We start from the raw sequence: 10454 nt of genomic DNA, 5'->3' as shown, positions 1-10454 counted from the left end.
GTCATTTCAAGTCTTCTCTCTTCTTTATTTACAACTTCAGCGGAGTCCACAGCTACGACAATGGCTCGTGAAGAGAGGTCAGAGCACCATCACAGCTGAGGCTGGGGCCTCCTCCGCACCGGCAGCAGCTACTGTCCCCAACGCAGCCACAAATCGCATAGTGGGTCGCTGGTTACTCGGCTGCAGCGGGCTGGTGGTTGGGGCTATTGTCTTGGGTGGTGTCACAAGGTAAAGGTGACTTTAAAGCTATATGTCTGTGAATATAATACTCCTTCTTGTATTGGCACTTACTGTATATGTGAATTTGTTTCAATCAGGCTCACAGAATCTGGGCTTTCCATGGTTGACTGGCATCTGGTAAGAGAGATGAAGCCACCTCAGTCACAAGCAGAGTGGGAGGCTGAGTTTTCCAAGTACCAGCAGTTTCCTGAATTTAAAATGTAAGGCAACATATTTTCTGTTTACCTCATAAAGACACACATTTGCACAGTTTTAAAGGCACCCCAAGTTTGGAAGTTTGAAACCCTCTTGATACGTCTTTTAATTCATAAATCTTGTTCTCCAGATGTAAGACAATGTGTTTCTTTGGTCAGATCACAACAAATCGACATGATTTTAATCGTTTTATGTGTTTTGTGTGACAATCATTCACACTAATTGTGGATCATATCGCAATCACAATATCTGTCAAAATAATCACAGTATTCATATTTATATATTCTGCAATGTTTTCAATGTTTTTTTTTTCACATCAGCAGTGGTTCTAACACTGAATACAAACTGCACAGTTTTACCATTTGAAAACACAGCTTTCACAGTTATGTCATTGAATATACCTCAGTGTTATGTAGTACACAAATTTGGGGTTGGGTCTTTAATTTAAAGATGAATTATCCATTGTTTTCCCAGAATGAACCATGACATGACTCTGCCAGAGTTTAAGTTTATCTTCTTCATGGAGTGGGGCCATCGGATGTGGGGTCGGCTGGTTGGACTTGCGTATATCCTCCCCACCGTTTACTTCTGGAGGAAAGGATACTTTAATCGCTCCATGAAGGGAAAAGTGCTGGGGCTTTGCGGATTTGTCTTCTTCCAGGTAAAACTCAAGAAGGCTGTGGTGATAGGAGAGGACCATAGAAGTTAATCTTTGCCTAACTGTTAGTGTTAGAGTAGGTTGGGTGCACTGTTTAATTTGTCATTATGAGTTTTGTGAAGTTTGTAGTGAAGTTGTATGGATGTCAAATTAATGTAAAAAAACACATGGATGACTGTATCATTGTGTGTGTCCTTCCAGGGCCTTCTGGGGTGGTACATGGTAAAGAGCGGTCTGGAGGAGAAGCCAGAGTCTCACGACATCCCGCGGGTCAGCCAGTATCGTCTGAGTGCTCACCTTGGTTCTGCCTTGTTGCTCTACTGCGCCAGTCTCTGGACGGGGCTTACTCTGCTGCTGCCTGCGTACAAGGTATAGTGTCCACACCCATTATAGTTTCTATCTACACCAGAATTAATACAGCTTTATCCTTGGTCTGTGTGGGAAAATGTCACGCAGTTTGTTTGTTGTGTTTTGGGGTTATTTTATTTACGGTGGCACCTCTTTCACAGCTGACAGAAACCAAACGTCTCCTGCAACTTAGGAGGTTTGCCAAGGGTACCGGTGGACTCGTCTTCCTCACTGCTCTCTCAGGTAATGTTTGATCTGATGTGAATGTGATACGGGTGCTTTTAGTTTCAAGCCTCTTTGGGGATGCAAATAGATTCTTGGCTACAGTTTTCATATTTTAAGCTAAGGTAATACAATACAGTACAGTTTACTGTAGAGAATATTTAAAAAGTCGAAGGGGATATTTAAAAAAAAAAACACGCAAAATTAAGGTAAATACGTGGACATTTAAATTTAATGTGTGAAATCTAATGTTGCAGACTGTTAAGATAAGGTGAATAAGAATGTGATCTATACATATGCTTTTCCACAGGTGCTTTTGTTGCTGGTTTGGATGCTGGGCTCGTGTATAACTCCTTCCCTAAGATGGGAGAACGATGGATACCTGATGACCTGTTGGCATTCTCGCCTACCCTTAAGAACTTCTTTGAAAATCCCACGACTGTGCAGTTCGACCACAGGATTTTGGTATGTTATTATTTCTAAACAGAATTCACCTTGTGGGCAACATTTCAACATTTCAACATTTTAATTGAAGTAAAAGATTATTTGAACCCCAGCAGCAGGTAAGTAGGTTGATGGTCTTCTGTAATTCTCTTTTTCCAGGCGATTTCCTCTTTGACCGCGATTACAGGCCTGTATCTGTTCTCAAGGAGGATGGTGCTGCCCAGGAGGGCTAAGATTGCAATCAGCCTCCTCACAGCAATGGCCTATGGACAGGTAGGCTTTCAGTCAGCCCAGAAACGTGTAGACCCAGTCTATTACTCTTCGATGTAATCAAATTCTGTATTTGTGCTCTGCAGGTCGCCCTCGGTATCAGCACCCTGTTACTGTATGTCCCCACTCCACTGGCAGCAACTCACCAGTCTGGCTCTGTCGCTCTTCTGTCACTGGCCATTTGGGTTCTGGCAGAGCTCCGCAAGATGCCCAAGTAAATGCCCGCTACTCTTATGGACAAATCTAATCCCTACTAGCCACACCTCATGCCTCTAAGAGTCAGCAGTGTCATTGTGAACAAGGTTTTCAGAGAAGAAGAGTAAAAAAATTGAGGCGTTAAAAAATGAGAAATTTTGTTGATTTAACACTGGACTTGTATGCATATGCTGAATCAGTCCTGTGGTGCTGCTAAGTAATCTTCATGTGGTGACACTGAATAATCGCATTATAGCAGGGGTGTTATGAGTGGATGCATGTTGTCATAAGAAGGTGACAACGTAGCGTGAGGTGTTTTGTTTTGCAAAGAATTTAACGAAGACATGCAAAAGCAAAAACAAGCACATTTGAAGTTTCTATCCAGCTTTAATGACACAGCAACAGGATTTCCAGTGAAGATTACACATATTTGGTTTGCAGCCAGAATTCTGCAGGAGTACATTAAACTAAGACGTGAGACTGAATTACTGTTTTTGTTTATGTGCAGTTTTAACAGAATGTTTTCAATGAAAATTTGCTTGCTAGCAAAGGTGATTGCTGACCTGTAGCCTTATGACTATCCATACACTGCCTGTTAGTTGAATCAGATGTGGCTGTTGGGATTGTATGTATAATTATGTATATTTAAGTTATTATCAATTTCTTGCTGACTTTGTGATTACTTATAAGGTAGAAAAATGTGGATTCTTGATTGTTGCTTTGTACTGTATTTATAGAAATGTAAAACAGAAAGCACTGTCTTATTTTAATAAAAAAAAATTAAAATTCAAACTCAAGTCCATTTTGCATAGTAACCGTGATTTTTATTGTCTCTGTACAAAATATACATTTTGAATATGTAATGCAACCAGTTGAGGCTAGCTAACTAGACAGTCAGTACAACGGGTTAGTAGGTTTTCATTGTTCTAGACACAGTACATGCGGGTATAGACAGGTTTTACTTGTGGTCAGGAATGGAAGTAACAGACTGTTGGCAAGGAACGATCAGAGCCAAACCACTTTTTTCCCACAGAAAATAAAAATTGCAGAATAGAAAAAAAACAAATTGCAGGGTGGGTAAGTGCATATTTTCATCAGGGTCTTGGTGTACCCTTACTGAGTGTACTGAGCTCTGAGAGGAATGAGAGGTTGGATAAGTGGAAAGGTGCTGATAAGTGATTGAGAACATTATTGCTATTCCATGTTAGTCTTTCTGCATTTAAAAGACACCACAGCCTATTTAATTACAGCTTGAGTGCCTTTTCTACTTACACCATCTTATATTTAAGAGTAGGTTAACTTTGAAAAGAAGCAATTTAATAAGTGGTTGTAAATTCTCATAAAAAGAATTAATTCATCAGAGCCTAACATTTGGGTTAGCTACACTTCGGTCCTGACAGTGTGCAGGTGAACCACATTGCCATTTTACCTCTGATTGCCCCTTGCCTTTCTTACTACACAGCATCTCCCTCTCTCTTCACCCACGGGTGGGCTTTTTGTCTTAACTTAGGGTGGCTTTACATACCTCTAATTTATATCTTCTCTTTGGTGTTACAGAGAGAGGGAGAATATGGAATGGGGATGGGTGGGCTGGTCTGGGTTAGGTCTGGGAGGAGGGAGGGGGGAGGAAAGAAACTGTTATTGAACCATGTCTCTCTCACTAACAGTACACACACATACTATGCCTCTTTGAAATTGAATGAGCCTAATTGAATGCAACAAGGGTTTTGAGATATTTTTTTTGAAGTGGTAGAACCTGCTACAACCACATGACATTTCAGATTACAAGAAGTTCACAAATACAATCTGCAATCTAATAAATTCCCCTTGGATGTGTACTGATAGACTAGTACGACTGTGGTATGCCAGTCCTGTGTTGAGGGAAGCTGGGATGGTTAAAACAGCTTGTCAATTATAGTGCCATCACCACGTTGTACCGCCTAGTATCACACCACTGGGAATGCTAGAAAATGTACAACAGTCATTAGACACCTACGACTAGGACTGTGATAGTTTGGAAGGCCGGGAATTATTCTACCAGAATCCCATAAATGGAGGTGGGTGTTATCCCATTACAGTCTTACATAGGTAAGATGGATGACATCTCTTTATGTTACACATGCACACACATACACAAAGGGTGAGGCACCTGTGAATGACTAGGAACAGCAGACAGACAAGCAGACTTTGGAGTATCTCTGTAAATACATAATTGGATATTAGTGACATCATCATGCGATACTGAAATCAGCTCCTCATCGAAAACAACACGTTTGAACCTCCATAAAACTTGATCATTTGGAACTCCAAATTGTCAGTTGTTTCCTCAGGAAGTGTCTTTCTCTCTCTCGTCCACCAGATGGTGATAGACTTATTTCTATTTTTATGGCCGGGGCATGAGCAGTCTTGCGGCTTCAGGGAGGTGTTACCCACATGCACAAAGGCAGGATCAGATTCATAAATCCAAATCTCAGCCATCACAGGGAAAAGGGAAAAAGTGATCTTAAAACAAAGGTTTGGGGACAGCTTTGTTCCTCTGAGTTGAGCCATTACAGGCTGACATAGTTCCTCCATAAGTAATAGTAATAAATAAAGTTCAAATAAAAAAGTGGGGGGTCTTGTGTGTGCCAGTGCCTATGAGACCGCTGCTTGCCTTCTTTCTTTGTGTCTCTGGTGTAAAACTAAGATTCTGCATGATGAAGAGTTGGGGCAACTCCATTGTTGCGTGGAGAAATGTCACTGGGTGTCCAGGACGAGGGAGAGGGCCTCTCAGCGCCCTCGGGAATCACAGCTCTCAACAGACACACAAGCACAAGCTTGCAAGTCAGAAGACGGCCACACGCACACACACATTCACAAACTCTGTCTCACTTTTCAATCCCAATTCCTCTTACACACACACTCCCCTCCCTGGTGCCAGCATACTTTCTGGTCCAGATTCTTAGATGACGTTGTCAAACAGCTGCATGGACTGCATGATGTTTTCATCCTAGACAGAGACAAGAGGTTTGGATAAGGAGGGAGTGTCATTCCTCCTTATTTGTTACCCAAATGATTCACACAAGGGAAAGTGAGGAATTAAATGACAAGAATTGTCATGTAATTTGTCAAGAATTACATTAGAAGATTTTAGCTAGAACCAGGAGACAATAGGCTTAGCTTTGTCCAAAGTTAAAACATAGAGCTACCAGCACCTCTAAAGCTCATTAATAATTATGTTATATCTAATTTGTTTAATCCGTACATAAACAGACCCTGCAAAACGACAAGGTAAGGCTTTACGAGGAGTCACATGCTTCTTTTAAGACTTGAAAATCCAGTTTTCTGCCGTACCTTTTTGCATGACTCGATGAACTCCTCTACGGTGACCACCCCATCTTTATTCCGGTCCATTTTCTGAAAAAAGAAAAGAAAAAGGCAGCCAAAGATTTATTCACTGAATAACTTTTGTATGTTCAATAATTTTGCATTATCTTCTTTTACAGAAAAATATCTCTATCAGTAATATTTATGTGGTCAAACAATCATAGAATGAGGGATTAATAGAAGGTACAGGCTGTTTGACCTGGAAGAAGCTCTCCACATGTTCTCTTGGAGCATCGTCCTGCATAGTGGGGTATGTGTACTTCCCCATCATGTCATAGATTGACTTCATGATGTCCAACATCTCCTGGAAAGTAAAGTACAAAAGGGAGACATATTATTGAAATTGTTGGACAACAACAACAAAAAATCACTTCAAAGCTGGACCATGACCAGGTTTCCAAAAGTACAGCGAACAAGCAAACAAGATTTATTTGTATATTAAGTAGTTGTTATAGTTTATTGCCTTGTTTGATTAAAAAAACGAACAACTAGAGTAATTTTTATTATACACTTAATTTTAAAATATTATATTAATTATTATATTGTGACAATTTTCTTTCAGTCACACCTGAAAAGAATTTGGCTTTATTATGGTTAAATGCAGCCATATACACCACACGGTCTGACGTACTAGAGTCAAGTTCTAAATTTAAAGATAAAAGTTGATGCAGTCAGTAATCAATATCCTGGCAGACAATGTCCACGCCTGATTTCCACCAAAATTGAAATGTACATAACAGATCCACATCCCCCAAAATACAGAGGACATGGCCTTGTAGTCCCCATTAGTATAGCTATAGCCCTGCTTAGGAGCCATGACAGCAAGTAATCTAAAGCACCCAAAAAACAGGCTAACGTGTGCATGTATTACCTCTTTGGTGATGCAGCCGTCCTTGTTCAAGTCATAGAGGTTAAACGCCCAGTTTAACCGGTCATTAATGGTCCCTCTCAGGATGATAGATAGGCCAAATACAAAGTCCTGAGATAGAAGGGGAACAGTTTACTGTATTGTTTTGGCATTACTTAAATCTTGACACGGTAAATGAAGTCAAATCTTTATCACAGCACTAATCTCTGAGAAGAGAATATGTGTGGATACAGCCAGAGTGGCAAGTTTCACTGGGGCAAATATTTGCTTTTAACTCTAAAAGGAAACCGATATAAGAATAGAGCTCACCTCAAAACTAACTGAGCCGTTCTTGTTAGTGTCGAAAGCTTCAAACAGGAAGTGTGCATACATACTCGAATCTGCAAAGGTAGAGACTTACAGTAACTCATGCACCCTCAACACATGAAACGAAGTCTTTGAACAGCTAGGATTAGCAGCAAGCTAAATATAGCCAAGATATAAGAATAATTTCAAATACAACTGGAGGCGGGTGGTTAACATTTCATCAACCTAAATACCATGAAATGAAAAATGACCTCGCCTCTTTGCAGTGCATGGACTATAGTTCAGCAGAGCAGATTTATAATGAGTTAATTAAGTCAATTTCTTTGTGATGATTAAAACACTCCATTTGTACCTCTACAGAATCAAATAAATTAGTTTATTTACACTTTTATCTGCAATTTATTAATTGAATGCAGATAGAAAGAATAGTGTAAATGAAAGTATTATGGACACAGTTGGAGCTCTTCAGGTTTAGAGGTGGGAGCTGACAACTCACCTCCCTGCGGAAAGAACTGGGAGTAAATGGTCTTAAAGTTCTCCTCATTCACCACACCACTTGGACACTCCTGCGATACAAATGTGAATTGAGAAAGCTCATTAGTTCCCATCTAACACAGAATATATAAAGAACTATGTGGTAACTTCAGCTCTCGCCAGACTGATACTGCTCTTAACTCCCATAATGATGTAGCTAGAACCAGATTTTTTAAGTTTATTTGTTGATTCCCCCCTGCCTTCTCACTCTCTTCTTCAGCCAGACCTACATTTTTGAAGCCCCTGTAGAGGACTTGCAGCTCCTTCTTGGTGAACTTAGTCTGCTCCTGCAGCTTGTCCATGCTTTCAGGGCGATGACACACAGTGGATAGCTCAAAGTCATCTTCCACGCTGTCTGTGTGAGGGAGAGACCAGTGTTGATCAGTATTTATTGTCACTACACCAACACCAACCTCCAGACCAGCCATGGTCTGGCCAACATATTGTAATGAAGTCATCAAACTGATATTGAGCTCATCATACATAAGTCTTCACTTCAGTGTTGATCATTATTTTATTATTTCACTCAATCAAAACATGAGTGAATGCAATTTTCTATACATAATTGTGAGATTACTATGTCAAGCGATTTCTAACATCTTTGTTCCAGCATAAGCTACAGTAATTCATATCACAAAGCAAAACATAGTCAGTAATAATTCTATAAAATGATTGAATTTCTTGTCTGTAAACTCAAGGTCAAGTACAGTAAAGAAGCTGGGGAGACCCCTTTACTGAGGAAGCAGGAGAAGACATTGAACAACATGAATAAAGATGGTAGAAGAGAGGCAAAAAGGTATGAGACGCAGCCACTAACAGATATTCCTCACCTCATTCTCATTCCATCTGTTTCTCCACAAATAACTCAACTCATAGAATATGTCAATTATTCTAAGTTCTTAGACCTCTAGAACCTACTAGCTTTTATCTAACTTTAATCTCTATCTGCCTGGTACGTTAACTGAGTAAAGTACACACATACACACACACACACACACACACACACACACACTTTACATTGCCCACGAGAAAATAACTTGCTTCAAATAACAAATTTCGAGGTTTGACCCATTAGCAGCAACAATACCAGAGTGTTTTGGAGTTGCGTGAGTTTCTGTGTAACTGTATGTGGGTTTATGTGTACACTGATTGTCTCTGTGGCTGTGTGTACATGACTGCATCCGCACAAGTGTCTGTATGAATCTTCTCAGTTCACTAAAGAGGCCGGACACATGGAAGGAGGTAGAGATGTAGAGAGAGTAAGGTAGCACTTGCTTTGACTGATTGAGGGGGCAGCCGAGGGCTTGCAGCATGGCAGCAGCTTGAGGAATCGCTGCTTTATGGTTTTTTTACTTTGGCTGTTCGAAGGATTACCTGCAATCACCAACCATAGCACAAAAGGTTAGATACGCACACACACACAAGTCTGCAAATTTAATTCTGTTTTCACACACACACACACACACACACACACACACACATGCACAAATTCCTGTAAAACCAAAAACAGGCTCCATGCAATGGACAGATGCAACAACAGACATGCCGTTTAGTCAAATTGCTAATTGCCTGCTGACCTGGCTTAGTGATGGGAGACCACGAGTACCACAAACAGTAGATATTGCCACACTACAGCAACACAGCATGACTCCTAGAAACACAGAGTTGCCCTCATCAGACTGGCTCTCATATCACAATGCCAAATTCAGCAAACTGTATGAAAAACCAGCAGAGAGTATAGATTCAAAGCACAAGTCAAACATTTTTCAGTTTTAATTCACAATCAGCTTAAACTAGGGCTTAATTTCACTTCACAGCAGAATATAATTTGCCAGACAAATGCATAGCAAAACCGCCTCAACCAGAGCCCATCCTGTCTACCACCGCAGTGTCGGTTCATCTCAAAGCAAACACACTCGTCTGTCTTGTCGTGTTTAACGATAATGACAGTCTTATAGGAAGTAAAACACATTCGCACACATGAACCCACATACTTACTCTTGCCTCTTAGTTTCCATGGTAACAGTTCCTTCACCCCTTTAAGCAGGACTCCAGCAGTCTGAGATATGAAGGCCATGATGGGGTGAAAACCACAAGACAACAGCTCCAATGACTCTCTAGTGTCTGTGATGTGTCACCCTGTTGTCTCCCTGCTCCATGGAGCGTTAGGGACTCTGGCACCCCCTGACCCGAGGCTCTGGCGTCATTTGGAGCCAGAGCAGGCAGAACGCATTGTCCAATGAATACCAGATTAATACATCTAACCGTCAAGCGCAGGCCCAGCCCTCTGCCCCAGGGTCTTTCTGTCTCTGTAGTTAAGTACATTATCGTTTTCCACGTGGACCCAAAGATACTTTTACCACAACAGTCAAAGATACAAAGATTAATCAGAGCGCTTTTGAAGTAGGACGCAGGACACTAACTGTAGTGGTTTGTAGGCACACCTGGAATACATTTCCTTTCATTGTTCACCATTTCTGGTCTTTGCCTTTATGCAACAAATATAAAAAGTCCTTAGGTATGTCTGATAGCAAAGTAATCACAGTGCATTTCTGAGCAGTGGTGGATGCTGCATTTTAATGTTGTAACTGGTTGAGGTGAAGCTAATTGTTACTTAATGGACTAATCTACTAGATAGACCTTGAGGTGACACTGTTTTGTCAATTACTGTTTCCAGCGTCAAGACACTCAATATGGATGAGAAGTCCTTGAAGGAGAGTAAACAATTTCATGACAGCTGGGTAACTCCATCTGCTGAGGAGGATCATGTGATCTAAAGCTCCAGAACAGCTACTGAATGGACTGTGA

General features: G+C 40.8%; 2 protein-coding genes across 6 annotated transcripts in view; one reads left to right on the top strand and one right to left on the bottom strand.

The window, feature by feature from the left end:
* LOC118329466 (cytochrome c oxidase assembly protein COX15 homolog) overlaps nt 1-3364 on the top strand; it is a 4379-nt gene extending 1015 nt beyond the window's left edge. The window contains exons 2-9 of the mRNA XM_035663672.1: nt 41-228; nt 318-440; nt 910-1096; nt 1295-1462; nt 1603-1684; nt 1974-2128; nt 2267-2380; nt 2464-3364. Coding sequence (XP_035519565.1) covers nt 41-228; nt 318-440; nt 910-1096; nt 1295-1462; nt 1603-1684; nt 1974-2128; nt 2267-2380; nt 2464-2595 — 1149 coding nt within the window. The 3' untranslated portion in view covers nt 2596-3364. The remainder of the gene's footprint in view (nt 1-40; nt 229-317; nt 441-909; nt 1097-1294; nt 1463-1602; nt 1685-1973; nt 2129-2266; nt 2381-2463) is intronic.
* A 31-nt stretch (nt 3365-3395) lies between these two features.
* Nucleotides 3396-10454, bottom strand: part of LOC118329465 (Kv channel-interacting protein 2-like) — an 88709-nt gene continuing 81650 nt past the window's right edge. For 3 of the 5 annotated variants that reach the window (XM_035663669.1, XM_035663668.1, XM_035663671.1), the window contains exons 2-8: nt 7877-8001; nt 7609-7678; nt 7116-7186; nt 6810-6917; nt 6138-6242; nt 5906-5968; nt 3396-5561 (exon numbers count right to left, since the gene is read on the bottom strand). In XM_035663669.1, the coding sequence (XP_035519562.1) occupies nt 5514-5561; nt 5906-5968; nt 6138-6242; nt 6810-6917; nt 7116-7186; nt 7609-7678; nt 7877-8001 (590 nt within the window). In that variant the 3' untranslated portion in view covers nt 3396-5513. Of the gene's footprint in view, nt 5562-5905; nt 5969-6137; nt 6243-6809; nt 6918-7115; nt 7187-7608; nt 7679-7876; nt 8008-8861; nt 9021-10454 lie in introns of all 5 variants that reach the window. The other 2 variants (XM_035663667.1, XM_035663670.1) reach the window with 2 other exon arrangements.

This window comes from Morone saxatilis, unplaced genomic scaffold (assembly GCF_004916995.1).
Source record: "Morone saxatilis isolate NCDOM2014 unplaced genomic scaffold, NCSU_SB_2.0 Contig19, whole genome shotgun sequence".
Lineage (NCBI taxonomy): Eukaryota > Metazoa > Chordata > Actinopteri > Moronidae > Morone > Morone saxatilis.
The sequence above is the reverse complement of the archived record's forward strand: the minus strand, read 5'-3'. Positions and strand labels throughout refer to the sequence as shown.